Consider the following 26,342-nt stretch of genomic DNA (forward strand, 5'->3'; position numbering starts at 1 on the left):
TTGTTCAAGGAGAAAGGTATCTCAGAGAGCTACGCCTCTGTGCTATGCCTTCTCTCCATGAGAAGTTCAAGGATTTCTCTTGGTTTCCTTTCCCTAGCCCCTAAATAAACTATTATTTTATTCTAATTGGATTTGTGTGCAAGAGGGTGTAATTCTTTAAAGAGGAATTCCTAAGAACCCCTACCCCAAACCCACCCGATTTCCCCATAACAACCATCTTGCTATGAAGGCCTATTTACAACTGGATTTGGTGAAATGTACACCTTCTATCTCACCACTATGGCCTTTTCACAGAACTGTCCCTCCTTGCTTGGGTTTCTCCCTTCTTCCTCTTTCCTTCCCTCCCTTCCCCCACATTCATACACCCTGTACTGGGCCTTGGTCCCGTAAGTTGGGAAATCCAAGTCTATCTTAAAACTTTTAAAGGTGAATGAAGGCACCAGCCAAAGTGGATGATGATGCTAGTTTAGGTTTGTATCCCATCTTGGGACGGTCTGATTTGTTTGGATGAGCCAAATGTCAGGTTGGAGATGCATGTGAAGGGGATTATTCTAACCAGACTGCACAGTACATTGTCTCCGTGGTGCTGAGCCCAAGTTAGTTTTGAAATAAACAGAAATCCATCCAGAGGAAGATTGACAAAGGAGAAAACAAATAATAGAGGGCAGATGGAAAATTCAAGGGGTGGGGTGGTGGGGGACAGAATGGAGGGATGAGGAGAGCAGAATTGTGTTGTGTGCTGGGGGGGTGGGGGGTGGGGTGCTTCAGGGAGATGAACTGAGTGGAATCTCATCCCTGAGGCCAAAAGATCACCATAGAAACAGGGAGGGTGTATGTAACCAACATTGGGGCCAACACAAACCTCTGGGCTTTGCAGTGGGAATGGGCTCTGATGGGTTGGAGTGGGAAGGTGACAACATTTTAAAATAAAAAGGTCTTCTGGCTTTCTTGAAATTGAAAACTCCCCACCCTCCCCTGCTGCCCAGTTTTGTGATCAGCTTTGTAGAACGAGATATTTTTGATCAATTGTTAAGAAGATGAATAATGGGCAACCCACTGTGGAACTCTTCATTCTCCAACTGCACACCTGGAAAAGAAACTCTCACCTTTTTAGGAGACAACAGATCACCATCAGTTCACAGCTGCCAACCACAATCTGACTGGAGTAGAAAGCACCAGGATCCTGGCAGCCCAGAAAAACACAAGCTGAACCAGGGGACATCATATCCCAAAGATATGATGGAAAGCAACACAGTGAAGCCAGTCATGTCTGACTTCAACCCTAGGTTTCCCCCTTTCCCCACCCAGACCTGCTATCCCTGCAATTCTCCTATCCCTCACATCAAAACTTACCTATCTCCTGCCTCAATTCCCTAAGAGATCTTAAGACCTATTTCCCCAATTCAATAAGTGCTTTGTGGGCACATATTACCTTTACCAGATGGGGATTTCACACACTGTATCAAGGTAGCAGGGAAATGTTTTGGAACAAGGGGATCCTTTTTGTGCCCTGCCAAGCATACCCTGCAAGTAACCATTAACTCCCATAAGCATAGGCCCAGTGCCATTTAGGAGTTCCCTACCTTGCCCTGATGTACTTATGCCAAACTGGGGCCTCAGTTTCTATCCAAGGGCCAAACCATAAGATTCTTCCGACCAGAAAAAGTGTACAGCACACGGCCCACTGCGCATACGATCAACCGCCTCCTTTTTTCCACAAGTTTAAATTGGCCTGATCATCTGATGAAATTAGATTGACTAGAAATCCTAGGCCTGGAATTGTACTTCTCCAGACTCCAACCCCTACCTCTCTGCTAAGACACTCGATGGCTTGGGCTGCGTGATTTGCCCAGGATCACACAGTCAGTAGGTATCAGAGGCAGGACCTGGATCCACAACTTCCTGTCATCTTGTTAGTTTTCTTCCCACTGCACCATACTGCCTTTCACATAATTCAGAAATATATCTTGATTATTTTTGAACATTCCGCTCCTCAGTATAAAAATGATGATAGCACACAAATAATAGAAAACCAATTTTATTTCTTTTTACAGAAAAATCACATTTGCTTGCATATATATGTTTGTATACATACACACATATATATCATATATGTGTATTTGTATACATAAATATATATATTTTTTAAACCACCAACTGGAAAAAATAGGGCGATATTTTATTTAAATCAAACTGGATACCAAATAGAAAGCAGGCTGTGATAATACATATAGCAACAAATGAGACTGCTATCTTGGCATCCCTTCAAGGGATTATTCTCCATGTAAAACAACACATACAGGTACTGACAGGGAGCATACCAAAAATCAAATGCTCCCGCAAAGTAAGACTATATGTGAATGTGTGATACATTTAAGAATAAACACTTATCATTAAAGGCTCTCATTTAGGACACGTTTGTTCTAATTCCACGGGGCTTCCTTGTGGCATGTCAAATCCATCTCGTGACATGGGCAAACCCATAGCTTGGGTTTCTTTTCTTAAAAACAGTCAAAAGGCTGTGCTGTGTGGACACTGGCCAAATGAATCACTAGAAACATATTCAAAAAGATGTTGCCCAATTGTCAAGTGATTATTTTTTAAACATTCAGTTCCTTGATTTAAAAGAAATATTCAGATGGATATAAGTAATCTTCTCTTATGAGGCTCCAATAACATATCATAAAATCTTCCTCATCCATTCATAACTTTTACAGAATAGGTGCTTCAGAAATGTCTGCTGAATAAATACATGAAGGAAAGCATTCTGGGAGGCAGTGGGGTGTGGTGGAAGGAACACTGGATCTCAAGTCAAAGGACTTGGGTTCAAAACCCAAGCTCTTACACTTGTTAGATCATAGGCAAATCATGACAACTTGAGCTTTAGTTTCCTTGTCTGTAAAATGAGAGGGTTGAACTTTCTAAAGCCCCTTCCAGCTATGAATACTGTAGCTGAATGAATAAGGGCACCATTGCTGCAAAAACTGTTTCCAGATATTCAAGAAAATGGTTAAACTACTGAAGTTTTTGTTGTCACATTCAGAAGTCTAAAGCCAAAATTTATAAATCAAAAACAATCCCCCTATTTCGTGAGAAACATCATTGTTCCTCTGTAACATTTCGAGTCAAAACAAGCCTGATGATTTATACCTCACAAAACATATTTTTCCACCTTCCAAAGGCATTAAAAAGGGAGGATTTCTGCCAGAGGCAATTGTAAACATATTGCCGAGAGCCTGGACACCTTGTTTTTTAATACAGCAGGCTTCTCCCTTTGGCCCTTTGCTAAAAAAAAAAAAAAAAAGTCAGCTTCCAGAACTGCTAAGGACAGAGAAAACAGCAAAGTGATCCTGAAATCTTGGGTGAGTGTGACCAACTGACATGGTCCTCCTATGTGACCAGTTAAGAAGCACAAAAGTTCTCTATGAGCATCAGAAGGCAGTCAAAATCTCTAGTAGCATCACCATGTTCCAAATCACTGCCCCTCCTTCACTTCTAGCCCAGAGTTCTAGATGGAGTTGCAGGAATTTATAGATCAGGAGGTACTAAGGCATATGGCAGAGGCCACCCTGCTGAGCCAGGTGAAGTTTATCTTTTTGACTCCAATGCTCGATTCCAGTAGTGCAAGAAAGAGGGAGAATTGCTGACACCTATAATGATCAGCAATAGCAGATACAGGAGCATCATGAGAGTGAAGCGATGGGTAGAAATCCAGGAGGGCTGGCTTGAGATCCTATGTTTAAAAAAAACAAAAAGGGAGGGGGAGAGGCAGAGAAAAACATCTTTTATATCTATGCAATACTTTGTGGCCAATAAAGACGATGATGACAAAGTCTACTTGGTAGGTGAACCTCAAGGCTACAATTCTCCATGCTCCTTCCAGAGAAATCTGGGGTGTACTGGCATTCCCTGGTCCTGGAGCTGCTTTCAACAGAACATTTTCTAAATGTACAAAGACAGCAGCAGCAGTGACCCCATTCTTCTCTTACCGTTTTTGACCCATCTTTCCTTAAGCAAACCCCTGGTTAACTTCTTGAAACAAAGGACATTCTAGCATCTGCCTAGAGAAGAACAAGCATCAGGATGCTTTATCAATGGCCTCCAGCTTTAAATGCCTATAGTTACATAAGCCTGAGCCAGGGAAATCATGCTTTAACTCCAAGAAACTGATCACTACTGGGCTGCAGTGGACACCCGGGTCCCTGTGCTTCTGAGCTTTGGGAGAAATAGGAAGAAGGCAAGTATAGGCAGGAGATCACAATCATTTTCTAAGGGAAAGTCATGTGCTTTTAAGTCATGAGATGAAGAGGCCACCAAGCAGGGTGGAGTCATTTGTGCTTCAGGAAACTCCAAGAGTCTTTAAACTTCTTTCTAAACTGGTTTCTGTCTTTGCCTCTACCACAGATATTTTGTCGAATAGAATCAATTTATTGCTCAATGAAGTAACAATTTGTTTTTTACCACACCTCAAACAGTAAATCTTTTTCTTACCTCTTATGTTGTTTCTGAGAATAAACTAACAAATATTTTACTCGTAAAAGTTGGTTGTTGGTAACAACGAAGTATTTAGGTGGGACATCTCCCCCTTCACTATGTTTGGCTCTCGCTCTTTTTCGATCTATTTCTTCCGAATCTGAAAAAGAAGAAAACAACCAAAATGTAAAAAGTGCAAGAAAACTTTATTGAAGGTAAGAAATAATAAGCAGACATGGACTCAGAAGCCCTGTTTGCCTCCAGAGTCACAGTATGGCCCAGTAATACCTGAAGATGCCCTTGGTAGGACTTAGAAATAAGTTGTAGGTATGGGTGGGGAGAAGTGAAAAAGCAGGAAGAATTGAAAGAAAAGTGAGAGGGGGCAGCTAGGTGGCACAGTGGATAAAGCACCAGCCCTAGATTCAGGAGAACCTAAATTCAAATCCAGCCTCAAACACTTGACACTTACTAGCTGTGTGACCTTGGGCAAGTCACTTAACCCTCATTGCCATGCCCCCCCCAAAAAAAAAGAAAGAAAGAAAGAAAAGTGAGATAGTCAGACATGAGAAATGATGAAAGAGATGGTTTCAGAGAAGCCTCAGAAGACTCGAACTGATAAAAAGTGAGTACAACTAAGAAAACATTCTAAACTGTAACACTACTGTAAAGACAAACAATTTTGAGAGACAGAACTCTGATCGATACAAAAACCAACTAAGAATCTAGAGAATTGATGAAGCATGCTACCCACCTCTTGACAGATGATGGTCTCAGAGTGCAGCATGAGACATAATTTTTGGACATGGTCAATATGAAAATTTTTTTTGCTTGACTATTTGTAATAAGGTTTTGGGGGGGCTTGGGGGGTTGCAATGGGGAGGGCACAATTAAGAGGAAGATAAAATAAATTTTTATTAACTGAAAAATCAAATTAAACCATCAGAAAGAATGTGTGCTACAGGGAGACAGCCAAAGAAAGACATACAGACACAGTTATGGTTAGGGCCAAGGGAGGTAAATAGGTGTATGTGGGAAGAACAGAAATGGAGATAAGTCAGAAAAGAGATAGAATGAGCTAAAAATGGCACTGCCAAAAACTGAAAACTTGATTTAAGAGAATTATTTACACACACACACACACACACACACACACACACACACACACACCAACTACAATGCTAATGAAAAATTTTATTTAAGCCTGTTTAATTTATGTCTTTGTATTCCCAGTGTTTAGCACAAGGCCTGGCACCTACTAGGAGCTTAATAAATAGCTGTTAATTGAGGTCTATAAAATTGGCATTTTTATGTTATAGCCCAAGGTGATAACTTTTTAGAGTAGTTGCTTATTTTCTATCCAAGACTGAAATGGTTGTTTTGATGTTTAACTGTCATGGTTTGCAATCTCTCCAAGAATTATAAATGCAACTATTCCGTGCTGTATGGTTTGGATGAGTGGTGTCAGACATGGCTCTGTTCTTTGGTATGTCAGTTGTTTTAGATTAAGGCAATAAAAGAGAGAGCAATACTGGGTAATGTTTTTTCAATGAACCCAATAGGCCCACTTTCATTAAGGAAAGATGGGTCAAAAAAGGCAAGAGAAGAATGGGGTCACTGCTGTTGCTTTCATTGTACATTTAGAAAATGTTCTGTTGAAAACAGTTCCAGGATTATTGTACTTCATCCATTATTGGTTTTGTGAAGCAGTTTACTGACATATCAAAGCTATCAAATCTTGGGGGTGTGCAATAACATGGTTCACAAATATTCAGAGTTAGAGAGAAGATGCAATTAGTCACTTAGTATGGTAGATGACTCAGTGTTCAAACCCAACATATCTCCCCTGACTACTCTTCTTCTTCTACCTGAATTCCTGGCCTGAAACTGTTCCCACTGCTGTCTTTGGGACTCCAGAGCTTTTAAGCAAGCCTGGCCAGAGAGATCCTGAATTATAACTCTTTTGCTTCATAGACCCACCTTCATAGGTCAAACGTCACCTCTCCCATGAAGCCTTTCCTGACCTACCGCAGGCCACAATAATCTCTCCCTCTCTAAACACCTATGACCTTTTGTATTAATAATTTACTGGCTGGTTATATTGTTGTTTATTTTTTTCCATGTATATGTCTTATTTCCTATTGAGGCTCTAAACTCTTCAGTGCCAAGGAATATGTCAACCCTTTCTTTGTCTCCACTTTACTTGGCACTTTATCTTGCACATAGTAAGTATCTCATAAACACCTGCAGACTGATTGATATACCTACTATGAGCTCTCATATGTCTGAAGGTGGGAGGGCTTTAGCCCAGAATCACAGGCCCTAGCTTTAGCCAGTACTGTCTGCTTACCCTTCTTCTTGGTTTGGCATTTGACATCTGGATGGTCGATGATCTCACACAATGCCACACAACTTAGGATAGGACCCAAGAGGCTGTGCTGCCACCCCATACCGTGAGGACTGTAAAGAAGAGCCAGGCTTAAGTCACTGGTAAGGTAGGTCCCTTCACCAAACAAGGATGTCTAGAAGGGCAGAGTCAAATAAAAAAGAAATACACCCAATTGAATCAAAGTCTAGAGGTAGTACAGTTGTAGGACATATCTTTCTCTAAAAGATAGTTTTAATTGGCCTCTCACAAAAACTATTAAGGACCACATTTCCTGGCAAATGAGGAAATGAACAGGATCTCTGTCACAATCATATGGTTATTACTAAACATATTATTATTATTTATAAAAGTCCCATGAAGTTGGTTACCATTAATTTACATGTTAAGTCAGGACAGAGAAGTTCAGAGAAGCTAAATAATCTTCCTGCCCCCAAATATATCAAATTAACGATAGGAATGGAATGAAAGTGAATAACGGCTACTCCTATTGAGACAATGACCCAAGACAATTCCAAAGAACTTCTATGAAAAATGCTATCCACTTCCAGAAGAACTGATGGAGTCTGAATGCATGCTGAAGCATACATTTTTCTTACTTTATTCTCTTAGTTTTTTAAAGTGTTTTCTTTTACAACATGACTAATATGGAAATATGTTTTGCATGACTGTACATGAATAACCTATATCAAATTACTTGCCTTCTCAATGAGGGGGAAAGGGAAGCAGAGAGGAAGAGAATTTGGAACTCAATTTAAAAAAATCAAATGTTAAAACTTTTTATGTGTAATTGGAAAAAAAATATATATATATACTTTGGGGGGGGGGCGGGACAATGAGGGTTAAATGACTTTCCCAGGGTCACACAGCTAGTGAGTGTCAAGTGTCTAAAGCCAGATTTGAACTCAGGTTCTCCTGAATCCAGGGCCGGTGCTTTATCTACTGCACCATTTAGCTGCCCACCTCCCCAAATATTTTTAAAAGAATGAAATTAAAGTCCTTTTATTAGAAACTGTCTTTTCCATAGTGAGTTTTTCATGGACTTGAATCTTTTTTCCATTTGTCTAATAAATCTTACCATAAGAGTTAATTATGCCATTGTTTGAGCAATTACGTCCTTATTTTAGAATTCAGAAGCTTTCCTATCTTTCATGTTCCCCAGCCAACATACATTTTCCCCAGCTATTGAAACACAACTCTTTTTTCCACAACCCCACAGTCACTATTGGGTTAAGTCTATAATGGCCACACCTATCACAAAATCGTAGATTCTTTTGCAAGACTGCTCTGCTCCAACACAGCTGTGTCTGATTTGAAAACTTGTGGTACATCTGCCATGGAAATAATGTGACAGGTCAGAGCTAGAGATGGGTCTTCCTTTAAGCAAATCTGATAAATGAAAATCCAGGTTTAGACAAAAAAACAAGTGACAAGGGGACTCTTTGCTTCACAAAAGGATTTACCTTCAAAGAGTAAGTTCCCTTAATATATTTCAAGTAGAAGCCCAACTATTGCGTAAAGCAGGGGCCACCTGGATTTCAGTAGCAAAATTACAGGCTATGCATTTGAGACTCCAGAGTAAACAAGCTCTTTATCCTCAATCTAAACAAACTAAATTAATTAGGCACAGCAGAGTTCTGGAAAATAGTGCTTCAGACTAGAGGTGGGGTGTGCTGAACTGTATTTTTGCTGATGAAAAATACTTATGCAAATACTTTGTTTATGCAAAATACTTATGCATACTGCTTGACCTGAAGGGCACGGGAAGGCTTTCTCCCCTCCACTAGCCCCAACAAAGTACCTATATAGGCCACCCACAAGGATGATCTCTGAAAATCCTGTAATATGAACAATCTTTCATTCCTCACTAAAAGATAAGGCTTAAAATGTACAAATGCCTAGGGATTAGGTAAGAAGAGTAATTGAAACTCACAACTGAAAAAAGACAGTTATCTGGGCCTTTTCCCAGCAGGACAGAGCAAGCTTTCTACCCTAAAAGAGGGAGACAGGTGGTTCCTCTGTAGACGCAAAAGGGAGCTGCAAATACAAGATGGAAACAACACTGGCCTTCACAATTTTCTCTAGGATTGGTCAATGTGCTATGTCCTTCTCCTTGATGACCTTGCCATGGTTTTAACCCATAATATTTTCAGAGTCCCCTTATAGCCTTACCTTGTTTAAGTGGCAGTGTAAACCATTATGCAGGATAGAATGGAAGTTTTCCAGGCGGCTCCCATGGAATGCATAGATAAGATCCCTTTCACCTTTGGTCTCATAAAATTTGGCATCCACTCGACCAGAATACACTATTTCAAACAGAAAGTCAGGTGCAGGGACACTAGTGCCTGAAATTCCCATCAGCTGTTGTATCTTCACATACTTGAAAATATAAAGGAATTTTCACTGTTACTTGGGAAACTATCAAAATGTCTTACAAATGATATCACAACCCTTCTTATTTTAAACTGTATTGGAACTTATACATAAGAACATGTTTTCATCACAATAAATACATCAACCTGGAAAAAAGAATAAAAAGTATCATTTCAAGATTTCTTTTCTCTAATTAAGCAGTCTGCCAGAAAAAATGAACTGAAGAAATATTAATAACTCATTACAATGTATAGCCCTTGTAACTTTCAAAGTATTTTCATATCCATTACCTTATATGATCTTCAATACCACTCTCTGAGGCATGGAGGATAGGCAATATTGTCTCAATTTGAGAGATGAAGAAACTAAGGTCCAGAGAACTTAAGTGACTTGCCAAAGATCACAACACTAGCTAGTGGCAGAGTCAGAACTAAAACCAAGGTCTCCTGATAACTAATTCAGTACTCTTTTGCTTTCCCCCCAACCTTTTTTTTAAAAGAGGCAATCAGGGTTAAGTGACTTGCCCAAGGTCACAGTTAGTAAGTGTCTGAAGCTATATTTGAATTCAGGTCCTTCTGACTCCAGGATTGGTTCTCAATCCACTGTACCATCTAGCTGCCCCTCAATGCTCTTTTCTATTATATTACTAGCCAATATTTGAAATATTGTCCCAGTTTCTACTCCAGTTATGAAAGATGCCTATCTTTCTTTCTTTTTTGATGAGGCAATTGGGGTTAAGTGACTTGCCCAGGGTCACACAGCTAGTAAGTATTAAGTGTCTGAGGCCGGATTTGAACTCAGGTCCTTCTGACTCCAGGGCCAGTGCTCTATCCACTACGCCACCTAGCTGCCCTGATGCCTATCTTTCAATAGGGTCTTTGCAACAATTTATTTTCTTAATTAAAATTGAGCACCCTGTAATATTATGTGAAAATTGTGCAATAAACTTGCATATATTTGAAGGAGTTCTGTGTGGCAGAATAACTGCTGAGATTTCTCCACTATTCCCCAGAAGCAGCTCCTGCAGCCCCCTCTTCCTCCTGATGAATTCTTCCTGGAATCTCTATTTTAAGAACATGCCCAGGATGGCCATGCTTTCTCCTTCACTCCTTCCCTAACTCCACACCAGGGCTCTCCTGATTTCTCCATCTAGTCTTCTTAGGTCCCTTTTTTTAAATTATAAAAGTATTTTATTATTTTCCAGTTACATGTAAAGATAGTTTTCAACATTTTTTTTCATAAGATTTTTAGTTCCAGATTTTTCTCCCTCCTTCCCTTCCCTTCCCTCTCCCCAAGAAAGAAAGCAATCCAATATAGGTTATATATGTACAATCACATTAAACATATTTCTGCATTAGTCATGCTGTGAAAGAAGAATCAGAACAAATGGGAAAAACCTCAAAAAACAAAAAAACAAAAACAAAAGTAGAAACAGTATGATTCAATCTGCATTCTGAATCCACAGTTCTTTTTTCTTGAATTGTCTTGGATCATTGTATTGCTGAGAAGAGAGAGCTAAGTCCATCACAGCTGATCATCACACAATGTTGCTGTTACTGTGTACAGTGTTCTAGTTCTGCTCATTTCACTCAGCATCAGTCCACTTAAATCTTTCCAGGTTTTTCTGAAACCTGCCTGCTCATCATTTCTTACAGCACAATAGTATTCCATTACATTCATATGCCACAACTTGTTCAGTCATTCCCCAATGGATGGGCATTCCCTCGATTTCTAATTCTTTGCCACCACAAGGAGCTGCTATAAATACTTTTGTACATGTGAGTCCTTTCCCCTTTTTTATGATCTCTTTGGGTTACAGACCTAGTTAGCTCCCTTTTATCTGTTTTCTTTCTCCATAAGAATGTAAGCTCCTGGAGAACAGGGAATGTGTTTCTTTTTGCTTCTATTTTTAATCCCAGTGCTTACCAAAGTCAGGAACTTAGTAAGCACTTAATAAAAACTTAATTACTAAAAAAATAAATAAATAAAAATAAAACTTAATTACTTCACTTACCTAGGGCTTTAAGTTTTTCAAAGTTCTTTACATATGTTACAACAACTCCATGAAGTAGGAACCTGAGGCTCAGAGAAGTAAGCCACTTGTTTATGGTCACCCAGATAGTGAGTACTGGACATGGCAATCACACTTCAGTCTTCTTCAATGACTCCAAATTGAGCCCCCTATCTACTGGACACTCAATTAAGTAAGATGCACTATTTTCAAGGCACTCTGCTGAGCACCAGTAATACAAAGATAAAGAGCAATCCCTGCTCTCTATGAGCTCAGAGTCAGGGAAGACAACATGTAAACAATTATGTATATACAAATAAGCTCTATACAGGATAAATTGGAAGTAATCAACAGAGGGAAGGCACTAGAATTAAGAGGAATCAGGAAGGGTCTCCAACGGAACATGGGATTTTAGCTGGGACTTGAAGGAAGCCAGGGAAACCAGGAGGCAGAGATGAGGAGACACAGCATTCTAGGCAGGGGGAAACAGCAAGAGAAAAATACCCAGAGTCAGGAGATGGCATGTCTCATGTGAGGAATAGCAAGGAGGCTGCTGTCACAAGATCACACAGCATATCATGAGTGGGTATAAGATATAAGAATACTAAAGAGACAGGGAGGGGCCGGGCTTTGAAGAGCTTTGAACACCAAACAGAGGATTTGATACTTGATCCTGGAGATAACAGGAAGCCACTGGAGTTTACTGAACGGGGAAGACGTGATACCCCTCTAAAGAAGTCTAGAAGACTAAATATAGAGTCAAAAAGTCTAAAATCTTAGTCTTTTAATCCCACCTCTACCACTAACTAGTTGTATAACATTACACAAATCCCTTAACCTCTTTAAGCCTCAGTTTCCTTCACCTATAAAATGAAAGAATTGAATGGGGTGATATTTAAGGTCCCTCTCAGCTCTAGAAATCTGTCAGTCTAAATATTAAAATCTTACCTCTGTTTTTCCTATGCTGTGTAGTGTAAGAATCTTTGATGATAAAATCCAGCTCACCAGATTCCATGCCCTTTTATCTTTGTCACCTGCAGACTGAAGAAGTTCCTTCAAGTTTGGTAGCATGCTGGCATCTTCAAGCTAAAGAGTAAAAGGGTTATTCTTTTTTAAGGAATATGGCTTATGAAACACGACAACGGAGAGACCTCTAGTGGCAATGAAACAAATTCATTTCTACTGTCAAAATCATTTTCTCAAAAGGGATAAAAACTATCAGTAGTTTTCAATGCCTTTGTTAAGAAGGAATACTAGGCTAAGGTCCAAACTCCTTAGTCTAGCATCATAACTCCAATACCTTTCCCATTTGTTCTCCCATGGTTTCCCTAGATCTAGTCTATACTCTTGACAGAACACTATAATTATCTCCTGCATACATATACCTTGTGCTTTTCCAACCCCATCTTTGCTCAGATTGTTCCCACCCCATCACTGAAGACCTAATTCTTGCACATCCTTCAACGTTAAACCCAACCTCACTTCCTCCATGAAGTTTCCTTGACTACTTCTCACCCCAAGGCCCTAATGATCTCTTTTAGAAATCCTTTTACATTTATTTCTTCAGTACTTGATACTAACAGAGGCCATCTGGTATAGAGAAAAAAGTACTGGATTTAGAGCCAGAAGATTTGGGTTCAAATACTACCTCTGTCACTTAATACTACCAGTGTAGTAATAGAAATACACTTAACCTTTTGGAGCCTCAGTTTCTTCATCTGTAAAATGAGGGAGTTGACCTAGATAGATTCTAAGGGGCCATGACCCTATTATTATTTTCATCACATGTTGCTTTGTATTATTTAATATTTTTTCTATTCCTGTTAGTATTCTCTACCTATATTTTAAGTTTCTTGAAATCAGTGACTATGTATCAGATCAGAATGCCTTTGCATTCCCCTAATACTTTGTACATAGTAAGTGATCAGTAAATATTTACCTATTGATTCTATTCTATTTTTAATTTCATTAAGAATGAAAATGGCAACTCTTTCAAGGGCTTTCCTTGGTTCTTAGGTCTCTAATATTGAAAACTACAAACATTTTAGAATTTGTCATTTATTCTTTTCTCCCTACCTTACAGCTCTATTGTGAAGAGTTTCTTAATTCTTAAAGTGTTATATGAATGAGATAACATCATTATAATTAAACTTTGGTAACCAGCAAACAATAGCACATTTAATAAGCAAAGTCCTATATTATACCACATGATGACACAAACAGAATGATTTGTCCTTAGGAAATTTACAATCTTAGGACTGCGGAATAAAAAAAAAAAAACCTATATGTTCACACATAAATGTTCCATTCACTCTCTTCCAAATATGATTGGTTTTCCTGCCTATATGCCTTTGTTCACAATGCTCCTCTTTGCCTGAAATGCTTCCTTCTCTCCTCCCATCTGTCCAAATCACGTCCATCCTTCAAAGCCCAACCCAAATCCTGTCTTCTCTGTGAAGAATTCCATAAGCATCCCAGCCCCCATTGATCTCTACCTCCCCAGAACTCATCTCACACTGAGCATATGTTACCTAGTATTGTTAGACGTATCTCCCAACTCGATCACAGGCATCTTAAGGAGCCACCAGACAGACTGCCTTCTACCTTTGTATTAACCACAGCATCTAGTGAGTGCTCTCCATATAGTATGTACTTGTTACATGATTAAATACTGATCATTGTAAAGAGCTGAGTGAATCATGAAAACATTATATTTGCCAAAACACAAATAACAGAAACATAGCCAAGCATTATATCAAACAGACCAGAAGTGGGCTTTCAAAGAAGGTGAGTAGTTGTTTTTGTTTTTGTTTTTTAAGGCAATGGGGATTAAGTGACTTGCCCACAGTCACACAGCTAGTAAGTGTCAAGTGTCTGAGGCCGGACTTGAACTCAGGTACTCCTGAATCCAGGGCCGGTGCTTTAACCACTGCGCCATCTAGCTGCCCCTGAAGGTGAGTAGTTTTAAAGAGAGGGACTTAATGTGATGAAAAATCAGAAGACTCCCATCATCCATCACTCACCATTTCTGCAGCCACCTTCTAAGTGCTTATCCTCTTCAGAATACAATTTTGGAAAGCCTCACCCCTGACTCTTGTAATCTTCTTGTGCAGAAACAGGTCAAAAGCAAGAGTGACTTTTGTCACAGAATAAGGAATTCTGTTATAGAAACTACAGGAAAATCTCGATTTGTGGTTTTATAATTTGAGATGTCTAATATTTGTGGTAAGTAATAAGTGCCATGTAACTAATGTTTCAGGCTGCCAAGAACAAAATTATTATATACACACTGCCTAGCCCATTTATCTTGTTTATATCTTGCAGTTCCCAATGTGTGCCAGCCAAAACATGAGTTAGGATTTCAGTTAATCATTTGTAATCTTGTCCCAGATTAATTCAATCAAGAAAATGTACCAGTAGAAGATGCATTAAATCTCTCCTTAACATCTTGTAGTTTGATCCCTGGTTGAAGGCTTTCTCCACCTCCCACAGGGTAAGGTATGTTAATCACAGAATCTCTAGAACAAGAATAGGGAAGTATCTCATATATGAGGCACATGAGACTTTGTTGCCTTTAATATAAAGCTCTGTTACAATATAGATCTATCCCACAGGCTAGCAAGGTCTTCCTTATCTATTACAGGTCTATTAAATTAAACAAGTATTTACTAAATGCCTACTGTGTGCATGGAACTGTAAAAATATTATGTAAGGTGCTCAGTCCCTGTCCCTTCCGAAGCTTACAATTCAGTAGAGGGGTAAGACATGTATACAAATAACTGATTACGTTTAATTGAATAATAAAGGTACAAAAAACTATAAGAGTTCGGAAAAAGTTCTAGTTGGAGGGTGGCATGGGGTGGGGAAATAAAAAGATGAGGAAAAACTTCATGAGAAGATAGTATTTAAGTTCAGCTTTTAAATGGCCAGGAAGATTTCATTATGTGAAGATGGAACCCAAAGGAGTCTTTTCAATGGTATAATTTCAGGAAGGATGGAAAACCAGTAGGGGAGGTATTTGGGAGGCAGAAGGACCTTTTGGCACCCCATAACAATAAATAAATAAAAATAACGTATTGCCATGGGAAATATTTCTAGTGCTAACTAGATAGATTAATTGCCAGGTTCAGGACAAATTTTTAAAAGAGCAAAGGATAGGGGCAGCTAGGTGGCACAGTGGATAAAGCACCGGCCCTGGATTCAGGAGGACCTGAGTTCAAATCTGACCTCAGGCACTTGACACTTACTAGCTGTGTGACCCTGGGCAAGTCACTTAACTCCCATTGCCCCACCAAAAGAAAAAAAAAAGAGCAAAGGATTGTCAGAACAGGGAAATTGTTTCAATTCCCCTGTATGACAATACAATCACACAGCAGGTAGATGCATGCCTAAGTATAAGGCAATACTGAAACAGAGGAAATGGTACATACAATGGTTTTGAGATACATGAATGATAAGTCAAAGGCAACAAGAGGCAGACAGCAGAGTATGGTATAAAGCTGTGGTACAAAGGATAATAAGGGCTGTTAAAGGCAATACAGAGATGCAAGTGGGTGCTTAGAATAAATGAGCAGGAGTTTTTACTTGTGATAAAATGAAAACCAACAAATATTTGCTATGTAACAGGCATTATGCTAGACTCTGAAGGGAACACAAAGACAATCTAAGCACTTTGGGGGGGGGTGAGGCAATTGGGGTTAAGTGACTTGCCCAGGGTCACACAGCTAGTAAGTGTCAAGTGTCTGAGGCCGGATTTGAACTCAGGTCCTCCTGAATCCAGGGCCAGTGTTCTATCCACTGCGCCACCTAGCAGCCCCCAATCTAAGCACTTTTAATCTAGTTGAGAAGATACAAAAAATTAATTGGCCCTACCAGATTTAAGTCATAGTTCAAAATGATAATAGATATCACAAGGGATTTATATTAACAACTGTGAAATGAAATATGTAACCAATAAGAGGACTTTAGAAAGATAAATCATTTCAGGGAGCAAAGACTATAGAAGAATGTGGTTTGACCTGGTCTTGAAGGATAGGTAGAATTTAATTGACTGAGAGATTGAGGGAGGACATTTGAGGCAGGGCTGGGCTTGGGGTCAAATCCCACCTCAGACAATTACTTGTTAAATGACCATTACTTCTCTGAGTCTCAACCCTATAAAATGGAGATAATAATGGCACCTACTCCAAAGGTTATTGTTTTAACTAGCTCCTTATGACTTCCTCGCTGTACCACCACCACTACCCCTCATAAATACCAGCAAACTTTTTCAAAACGATGTCTATATCAGACATCCCCATTTCCCAGCTACTCTCTGCCCAATCTCTTGTGATAAGAATTTTGCCCTAACTATTCTGCTGAAACTGTTCCCTTTAAAGATACCAAAGACATTCTAGTTACCAAACCCAATAGCCGTTATTAAGACCCCATCCTCCGTGCTTTCTCCACAGGTTCTAACTGTGGATCATACCCTCTCCTAATACTCTCTTCCCTTGGCTTCCCAGATAGCCACACTCTTCCGATTCTCCTACCTCTCTAACTTACTCATTCTATACTTCCTCATTTCTTTTGAAAGTTAAAAGGACAGGGCAGCTAGGTGGCACAGTGGATAAAGCAACAGTCCTGGATTCAGGATGACCTGAGTTCAAATTTGGCCTCAGACACTTGACACTTACAAGCTGTGTGACGTTGGGCAAGTCACTTAACCCTCATTGCCCCGCCAAAAAAAAAAAGAAAGAGAGAGAGAAAGAAAGTTAAGAGGACATGTGTGGAGGGGTAGCTAGGTGGCACAGTGGATAGAGCACTGACCCTGGATTCAGGAGGACCTGAGTTCAAATCTGGCCTCAGACATTTGACACTTACTAGCTGTGTGACTTTGGGCAAGTCACTTAACACCAATTGCCTAACCAAAAATAAATAAATAAATAAACAAACAAACAAATAAATAAATGAGGACATGTGTGGGACAACATAGAGTAGGAAACTCTTGACTAAGAAAGTCATTGTGAAAAGAGTAAACTAAGAGAATCTAAAAGCAGAAGCTATGGGCACAGTTCACAGAAACAGGTTTTTAAAAACATGTCCAATTAAATTAGTTTCCACAAGTATTTGCAGCACGGTGCAATGTTCCAACTCCTTTTAGTACCCTGGGTCTGATCAGGTATGGTCAAGTACAGCACTCCAGTGCATAGTTCCAATTTGTGCCATGTCCTCAACAGAAGGATGACTTCTTCCAAAGGAAAAGTGGGAAGCCCTGAAGAGTGTGTCCCCATTTCTTACATCTTTTCCAAGAAAATGCTCAAAGGGCAGGTCATCCAAGGACCAAAGAGGGAAGGAGGACTGCTCCAATGCAATGGAGTTGATACCCTTTGAAGGCACTCTGGAAGTCCCTCTCACAGTTTCACTTTCACTTGCTAGAGTCCCAGCTCTCTCAAAGTCAAATCACCTTCACCTCTTCTGTGGGTAACACCATGACATATGGCATCTATAGGGCAAAACTCGAGTATCTGGAATGTACTCTTTCCTTGGAGTCACTCTAGGTAGATTTGCTCTTGGCAAAGGGCTTCTTTTACTCATTTCAAAACCTCCACTGATAAACCCCCAAGTTCCTGCCTGACCTTCCTGGTCTCTGAGGCTCTGTGGTTCTCCAGGATGAGAGTTTTATTGCACCCAATTCAAGATCACTTCTCAGCCCTTTTGCCATTGCCACCATAATGAGATGCTCAGTTCTGGCATTTATTCCTTCACCTGTTTTGCCTCTCTGGAACACAAAGTATATCTTCTAGAGTTTAGTCACAAAGGGGAAAAGAGTATAAAAATGTATAATTAGAACTGTATGTTAAACTACTGGATTCTAAAATTAAAAGTACCCAAACTTCCTAACCAATGGAATGGAATAGAAAATTACTTACTAAATGCTTACTCTATGAGAAAAACTAAATACAATGGTGAGGATACAAATAGAAAATTGAGACACCCCTTGCTTTCTTTTTTTTTCTTTTTGTGGGGCAATGAAGGTTAAGTGACTTGCCCAGGGTCACACAGCTAGTAAGTGTCAAGTGTCCTGAATCCTGGGCTGGTGCTTTATCCACTGCAGCACCTAGCTGTCCCAACACCCCTTGCTTTCAAAGAGATTACATTATAATTGGGGGAGACAATACATAAATTCACAGCAGGTAGAAAGGCCAAGAAGTAGTGAGGTAGATAATAAGGTCCCAGGACACTGGAGATTAAGGGGAGAAAATGATTCACTACCAAGAGGACACCCTTTTAGGATACCTAGGTGGAACAGTAGATAGAGTGCCTGATCTAGTCTGGAAGATTCACCTTCTTGAGTTCAAATCTGGCCTCAGACACTTACTTGCTGTGTGACCCTGGGAAAGTCGCTTCACCATATTTGCCTCAATTCCTCATCCGTAAAATGAGCTGCAGAAGGAAATGGCAAGTCATTCCAGTATCTTTGCCAAGAAAGCCCCAAATGGAGTAATGAAAAGTTGGACACAACTGAAACGACTGAACAACATCAAGAAAATAGTGGACTACAGGCTGTTCAGTGTGTTCAGAATTCAGGGATACCTCTAGCAGAGGTAGTCAGAACCCAGCTGGCAGTGCGCACCCGGAACCTGTGCTGGCTGAGAAAGGGAATGATCTGTAGCCCCAGGCACTGTTGATCGGTTTTCCTGCCACCCAGTGGCAGGGTGGGTCATGGCGGTGGCTAGTCCAGGTCATCCAGAACCCATATGTTGTTCTGCCAGTTTTCTTCTACTTTAAGATGGTCATCTTTCCCCCAAAACATCCCCACCAGACACTGGGCAATTTTGATGGAGCTTATTCTCTGTTCTATAATCCTAAACTCAGTCTCAACCAATCAGGAAGCCTCCTGATTTTACTAATGGTGTTTTGGGTGTTCTGCCTACATTCCTACTTGACTGCTTAATTACAAAATTTCATTCTGATCAAACTGAGGGTAGGATATAAAGAGCTATCATATACAATTCCATTTTGCCCTATCTCCCAGAGAATAGAATATAATCTGCCATGCAGTTCAATTCTCCAGATTCCACCCTTCTAAAAAAAAATGCTTTCCTTACAAATTTACCAAACTGCTCTCTTATATCCAGGAAAATAACCCATTCTTTGGAGATTATTTTTATAAGGAATACTGGGAAAAGGGGGTCCCTACATTCAATGCAAGACTGATATCTAAAAGCCTCACTATCAGCTCTTCAGTCTAAAATAGTGTTACTCATTATAACACTATTATGCTTGTCCATTTTGATTTGATCCATATACAGAAAAAGTGAAATCTTACAGGATGTCTAGAGAAGGGCTTATGATACAAGTTAAAGAAAGGCCAAAGACTGGAAAAAAACATACTCTTCCAAGGACCCTCTGGACTGAGGAGTCAGGAAGGCCTGATTTTCAATCCTATCTCTGCCATTTACTAGCTGTGTGACAAAGGGTAAGATATTTCACCTTTCTGAGTTTTAGTCTCTTATCTTCAAAAAGAGGATGGTAACTGAAGTACCTACAGGTTGTAGGTTATAAGGGTTGTTGAGAACTTCATATTCAAAATATATAACGTACTTTGCAAACTTTAAAATGTCAGTTATTATTATTACCCAAAAGCTCAGGGCCAAAAGGGACTCTGGACCAACTGTGAACAAAGAAGGACCTGTTTGGTACTTTGAAACTTGAAATTTGTGCCTTCCGTCATGATGATTCTCCACTCTTAAGTCAAACTAACTGGATAACATAAACTGTGCCACAGCCCTTTAATTATATGTCATTTGTATCCTGAAATCCCCCCACATTATAGCTTAGTTGTGCTCCTAAATATGTGTATATGCTGAACAAGGACAAAGTGGGATGTCAATGCAGTTCCACCTAAAAGTCTGAGTCTTTGCTGTGAGAAATCTCCACACTAGGAAGAGAACCTTGCTGTCAGTGGCAATAAAGGGAATACAAAGATTCTCTAGCAGACAAGATATAGTTTTGGACTTATATACATCCCAGCTATTCACACACATCTACGATAATATAACAATGCATGTTCAGAATGACGTTCTTAAGAAACTACAAGATTCTGAAATGTCTTCATGGCTGACATTTATACTGCACCTTTAATAACTGTAAATTGCTTTACATACACTATTTTATTTGAACTTCACGATAATCCTGAGGTAGATACTATGGATATTTTATCCTTATTTTATAGATGAAAAAGTTGAGGCTGAGAGATTGGCCAAGATGGTAAGTTCTGGGCATTCAAATACAATGAATGAAACAATCCCTACTCAAAAAGTTTACAATCTAATGGGGAAAATACCAAGAGATAGAGTCCCAAAAGCCTTAGTGCAATGTTAAACATTCATACAGTATAAATGCTACAAACTTACTAAAAAAAAAATCCATCATTTGAAAGTTTCATCATTTTAACTTCTTTTATATTTAGTTCTGTAGATTTTGAATAATTTTTAAGTCTTAACACCATGGCGCACCCAGTTATTATGCACTGCATGTATGACGGTTTCTACATGACATTTTCTCCAGCTGGTAGATTGGTAGAGGAGGTCCTTTTGCTTGGTCACCTTGGTCACTTGATCTACCTCCATTAGACTTTTTCTTGTGGGGTCATGTCAAAAATGTTGTATATGCATCAAAACCTTGTTCTATGGATATTCTTAAGGCTAGGATTACAACTTCAGTCCTTTCAGTCACTGAGAAGTAGGTGATAAAAGTTTTTACAAAGTTACAAAATCAACTTGAGCAATGAACAGCATTGAGTGGTGGTTATGTACAATTTTAATATGAAACATCAATATTTTAAAAATTTAAATAAACTTTCAAAAAAATTTGTAAATATACAAATATGGTGATATACTATAGTTATACTATATACATACAAATATAGTTATATAGTTATACTACATATATACAAATATAGTTATATCCTTATACTAAATATTAAAGTTGTTAAAGCTTAAAATTGCACTAAGACTTTTGGGACACCCTGTATAAACTTATTCAGAATAAATGTAAGGAGAATAAATACAAAGACAATACAAAGTAGTTAAAGATGAGATCATTTAAGAGGGAGGGCACTACCTAGCTGCTAGAGGACCAGGAAAAGCTTCGTGTGGTGCTTAAGCTGTGTCTTGAAGAAGTGAGGAAGAAATGCATTCCATGTATGGGGAACAGAATATGTGCAAAGCCTGGAGATGTCACACAGCTAGTAACTCTCTAAGAGGCAGGATTCAAACAGGTCTTCATGATGCCAAGTCCACACTTTATCTGCTATGCCATGCCATGCTACCTTCTAAATCATGGAAGAAAGATTATGTTACACATGACTTTGATACTTGCAAACTGGTAATCCAAGCAAAGTAGTTTTCTATTCATCAGAATAGCTGATTAAGCAGAACTCCCTATTCCATGACTGCAAATTACCTAATAGAGAATTTTTTAAAAACACATGGTATAGCAAATGCTTTTTATATGGTGGGTCAAAAGTCACAAAGGGGTCTGATATTTTACTGACTTTTTGAAAATTATTTTTTCTCTATTTTTCACCACTTACAAGATTTGATTTTTCACATGTAATGTAAATTCATTTCCCAAATATACTGTATATGATGTTATGGTATTATAAATTAAAAACAAAAAATAAAGGAGTTATGGGGGCAGCTAGGTGGCGCAGTGGATAGAGCACTGGACCTGGAGTCAGGAGTACCTGAGTTCAAATCCGGCCTCAGACACTTAACACTTACTAGCTGTGTGACCCTGGGCAAGTCACTTAACCCCAATTGCCTCACTAAAAAAAATAAAGGAGTTATTAAATATTCATGACTTTTGGCCTATCCTGTAAAAGCATTTGCTATACCAGGTGTTTTTTTTTTTAATTCTCTACTGGGTAATATGCAGTATATAATGTGTCATTAACAACCTACAACATATAAATATGTACTGCAATAGTAGATCCTGAGGGGAAAATATATTTATCTCATGGAAATTATCCAGTGAGAGCATGGGCCTGGAATAGAAATTTGGTGGCCAGATTATTTACTAATGTAGGGTGGGACCTGGAGTAATAGAGACACATCTGCTTCTTTCCCTTTCTATAGCCTCCCAGGTCAACTAGAATTGGTCCACAGCCCAGGAGGGTACAAGGCAAACAGACTATAACAGCTTTGAACTTTTCTTAAGAGAAAAGAAGATAACAAAAGGTGAAAATGGTAAATGTTTGGTGGACTGTGGGAAAACAAGCACATCAATAAACTGTTGATAGAGCTGTGAATTGGTCTAACCCCTCTGGATAACAATTCAGAATTGTATTTTTTTTTAAGTAACTAAACTGTACATTCCCTTTGATCCAGTGATGCTACTTCTAAACAACCCACTCCTCTCCCCCCCTCCCAGTCAAGTCAGACTAAGGGAAAAGTCCTATACATAACAACTTATAGTAGCACTTTTTATATCAGAAAATAACCAATCAACAAGCATTTATTATGAGACTGCTTTTGTGTCTAGGATACAAAAAGAAAAAGTTAAACCGTTCCTGCTTTCAAGCAGCTCACATTCTATTCAGGTAGACAACATGTATATATATATAAATAACATACAGAATATAAAAGAAAAATACAAGATAGTTTACAGAGAAAGGGCATGAGCATTTGGGTAGAAGACAAGTGGAAGCTCAGTAACTGGAAAATAGCTAAATAAATTGTAGTATATGAATATAATGGAGTGTTATGCTAGAAGAAATAATGAATACAAAAAATTCAGAGAAATTGGTTAAGACTTGTATGCACTTGATGTAGATCAAAATAAGCAGACAGAATAATTGTACATGGTGATCACAATAATGGAAAGGAAAACAACACTGAAAAACTTCAGAACTATGATTAATGGGGTAAGTGTTTGTGCCTCCAGTCTTCTGACAAGGAGCTTCACTGGATCACTGATTAGAGCTTGAAAGGATCCCAGAAATCATCTAGTCCAACCCCTTCATTTTATGGTTGTGGAAAATGAGGCCTAGGGAAGTTTAAGTGATAGGCTCAAGGTTACACAGGCACTAAGCAGAACAGATGTAGAATGAGACATGTTTTCAGACCTGGTAAATGAGTTTGTTTTGCTTGACTACTTATTTGTTAAATGAGAGGGGTCTATAGAGGGAGAAAACTCATTGGGAAGTAACAGGGATGTTTTAAAAATAAATAAAACACTTCAAAAGAAAAAAATGAGACAAGTGGTTGAGAAGAACTCACCAGGGCCTCAAAGTCCTTGTTGTCCTGGCTAACATAGGAGGCTGGGAATGGCCTCAACACAGAGTCCCGCTTGTAGCTCTGCAAGGCAGAGGCAAAGAAGCTGCACTGGAGATCTGCTGCCAGCACATCCCTCTGGGCTGCTTCCCTCGCCGCCTCCAGGCTGAAGGGCTGCATCCCCTGGCAGAGATGGAGGCACTGTGGGGAGATGGAATCCTGGATCGGGATGTGGGTATGGTGGAGCACAACATGGGAATCCTACCAGATGGGTTCAGGAGAGTGGAGCTAAGAAGCAAAGCCAGAACTAGGCATCTGTGTATCCTAGGGAAGGCTTCCCAAACTACTCACTGGATACCTTGAGCTTTACCATATGACTTATTACAAAGAAGAGAATTTGGGGGGCATTTATAAAAATACCTCACTATTGAAAGTGTCCTCTCTTATGTTCCCCCCCCCTTTGTGTTCTAGGTGGCTGCTTACCTTGCCTACCCTGGCCCTACTTCTAAGAAGTAAAAAGGGGAGACTGGTAGACAGAGAATGAGCCTCTGTGAATCAGGGGAGGTTCTGGGAGTGTTTGAAGAATGGAAGGGGGCATGTGAGATAAGAGGTCCAAAAATCAGGATACCAGATATGAAAAAGCTTTGTTTCTCTTCCATCCACCTGCTGCCTCTCTCCTTCCCCACCATTTGTAAATAAGGTAAAATATCTAAAAATCCAGGACAGAATGTGAGAGGGGATGGGGAGAATCTCAGGTGGAAAGGAATAAAGCAGGAGGTTTGGGGGTATCTCAGTTCAGTGAGGGGGGGATGGGGCTGGAGTAATAGGTGAAGGAAAAGGGTCACTTCAGAGGGAAGCAATAAAAAAAAGTTCAAAGACCCGGAGGGTACCCCACGATGGGAACCAGTCACTTAGATGAACATGGGTTGGTGTTCTCATTGGGGCACTGAGATGGAGGAGCCTGTATAGATGGATGGAAAATATCAGGGAAGATAGGGGAACCAGGTAGAATGAAGCAAAAAAAACTGCTCTAGGTACCTGGATGGGGATGTGTATATAGGATCACTATTGAGAGGGCTGGGATTGAGAGAGTATGGCAAGTGGGGTGTGGAGAGAGACTAACATTAAAGTGTCAGGAAGGCAACTCAAGAGACCTGAACTGGGGGAGGGGGGAGGCAAATCGTGTGAGCCCTACTGGAGACACTGGGACGGGGACGGGAGGGGGGGGGGGACGGGGGTGTTGTAAGGCTGGGGAAAGGGGTGAACAGGAGGAGCCAAAAGGCAAGAACTTGAGGAACACATGGTCAGAGAGGGTGCTCAAGGCAGGCACCTGGATGGGGGTTTTCTGTGTGGGATCCCCATTGGGAGTGCTGGGATGGGAAGTGATTGGGGAAAGGGGAGGACGATAGGCTGATAGGGATATAAGAGAAGGGCCAAAGGGCAAGGCCCGGGGAGCCCTTTGTCCGGAAGGCAGCTCAGCACATCTGGACAGAGAGATGCACGGGAGAGATCCTCATTGGGGCGCTGGGTAGAAGAGTGTCTCTGGGTGGGTGGACAAAAGGGCAGGGGCCTGGGGAGCCCTCTGTCAGGAAGGCAGCTCGGCGACCCTGCGGGGGTTGGGGGGGTGATCCCCGCTGGGGGCGCCGGGATGGGGAGTGCGGGGCCGGGTCAGGGGCAATCAGCTCAGGGCCCTCGGACTGGGGCCCGTCCGCTAGGGGGAGCCTTCGGAGACCAGGCTGAGGCCTTCCCCAGGGGCCGCGGGGCCGCCCCCAGCAGCTGTCAGGAAATACGGGCCGGGGAGAGAAGGGAGGAAGGTGGTTTCCCCAAACCCGTCAGCGCCCTTCCTCGCCGGCCGCCGCACCTCCGCCACGGAGCCCGCGCGCTCTGTCAGCTCTCCGCCCGCCCTGCCTGGCCCAGCCCGCCCGGCAAGTCCAGCGAGCTCCGCCGCCGAGCCTCCCGGCCCGCTCCGACCTGCCACCGCCACTGCTGCCAGGGCTGCCCCTGCCGCTGCCACCGCCGCCACCGCCGAGGCCCCAGAGCGAGGCTGTCCGCCACTCCGCCTGCGTGCGCGCGTGCGCGCGCAGGGCCCGTCACCGCCCACCGGCCCGAGCTCTCCAGGCTCTCTTCCCCTCCCCACCCACAGCCCTCCGCCCGGCCCCCCTTCAATCATCATTTATTAGGCGCCTACTGGAGTTAAGAAGACGTCCCCGGATCTTTTGGCACTTACATTCTGGGAGGAAAACTGAAACCCACAGGGTGTCCCCAAAGTCGGTAAAGCTTTAAGCCTCACTAAGACTTTGGGGACACCTTGTCTCCTTCATAAGTCCAAACGGGCGGGGTGGGGGTGGGGGTAAGTACGGACGGGCTTCCTGCTGGAGGTGGCGCCCGAGGCTAGCCGGGAGGCGGAGGCCAAGCGGAGGGAGAGGCTGCGGGGGTGGAGGGGATGGATGAACACAGCCCACCACAAGTGTAATGTTTGTGTTTAAGGGATAGATCGGGCCCAGGCCAAAAGGACACCCAGCGTGGTTCCTGGCATCCGCGGGTTTTACCTCTTTTTGTATCCCTAGCGCTTAGCACTGTGCCTGGCACATAGTGGGCGCTTAATAAATGCATATCACAGGGGCAGCTAGGTAGAGTAGTGGATAAAGCACCAGCCCTGGATTCAGGAGGACCTGAGTTCAAATCCAACCTCAGACACTTGACACCTACTAGTTGTGTGACCCTGGAGCCACTAACCCTCATTGCCTCACCAAAAAAAGGCGTATCACATTGAACTATGTCCCCAGAGCTTAAGACGGTGCCTGGCACATAGTAGATGCTTAATAAATGTCTATCACGTTGA

The 26,342-nt window shown here is 41.0% G+C and overlaps 1 protein-coding gene across 1 annotated transcript; it reads right to left on the reverse strand.

The window, feature by feature from the left end:
* Window positions 1-2,073: 2,073 nt before the first annotated feature.
* Window positions 2,074-25,549, reverse strand: PARP16 (poly(ADP-ribose) polymerase family member 16). The gene is made up of 7 exons (XM_043988848.1): window positions 25,362-25,549; window positions 23,507-23,701; window positions 12,189-12,326; window positions 9,029-9,235; window positions 6,821-6,992; window positions 4,492-4,633; window positions 2,074-3,733 (listed from the first exon to the last, which is right to left on the reverse strand). Exons 2-7 carry the CDS (start codon window positions 23,678-23,680, stop codon window positions 3,589-3,591), a joined length of 978 nt encoding a protein of 325 aa, XP_043844783.1. The 5' UTR covers window positions 23,681-23,701; window positions 25,362-25,549; the 3' UTR covers window positions 2,074-3,588.
* Window positions 25,550-26,342: the final 793 nt, after the last annotated feature.

Source organism: Dromiciops gliroides, chromosome 2, assembly GCF_019393635.1.
Source record: "Dromiciops gliroides isolate mDroGli1 chromosome 2, mDroGli1.pri, whole genome shotgun sequence".
Lineage (NCBI taxonomy): Eukaryota > Metazoa > Chordata > Mammalia > Microbiotheria > Microbiotheriidae > Dromiciops > Dromiciops gliroides.

Bases quoted from the DNA above. Each gene is read 5' to 3' on its own strand.
- PARP16 (XM_043988848.1), bottom strand. From the start codon at position 23,680: ATGCAGCCCTTCAGCCTGGAGGCGGCGAGGGAAGCAGCCCAGAGGGAT. The intron at 12,327-23,506 runs GTGAGTTCTTCT...TTTACTCTTTAG, and splicing joins ACAAGGACTTTGAGGCCCTG to CTTGAAGATGCCAGCATGCT. The intron at 6,993-9,028 runs GTAAGGCTATAA...CTGCCCTTCTAG, and splicing joins TACACTGCCACTTAAACAAG to ACATCCTTGTTTGGTGAAGG.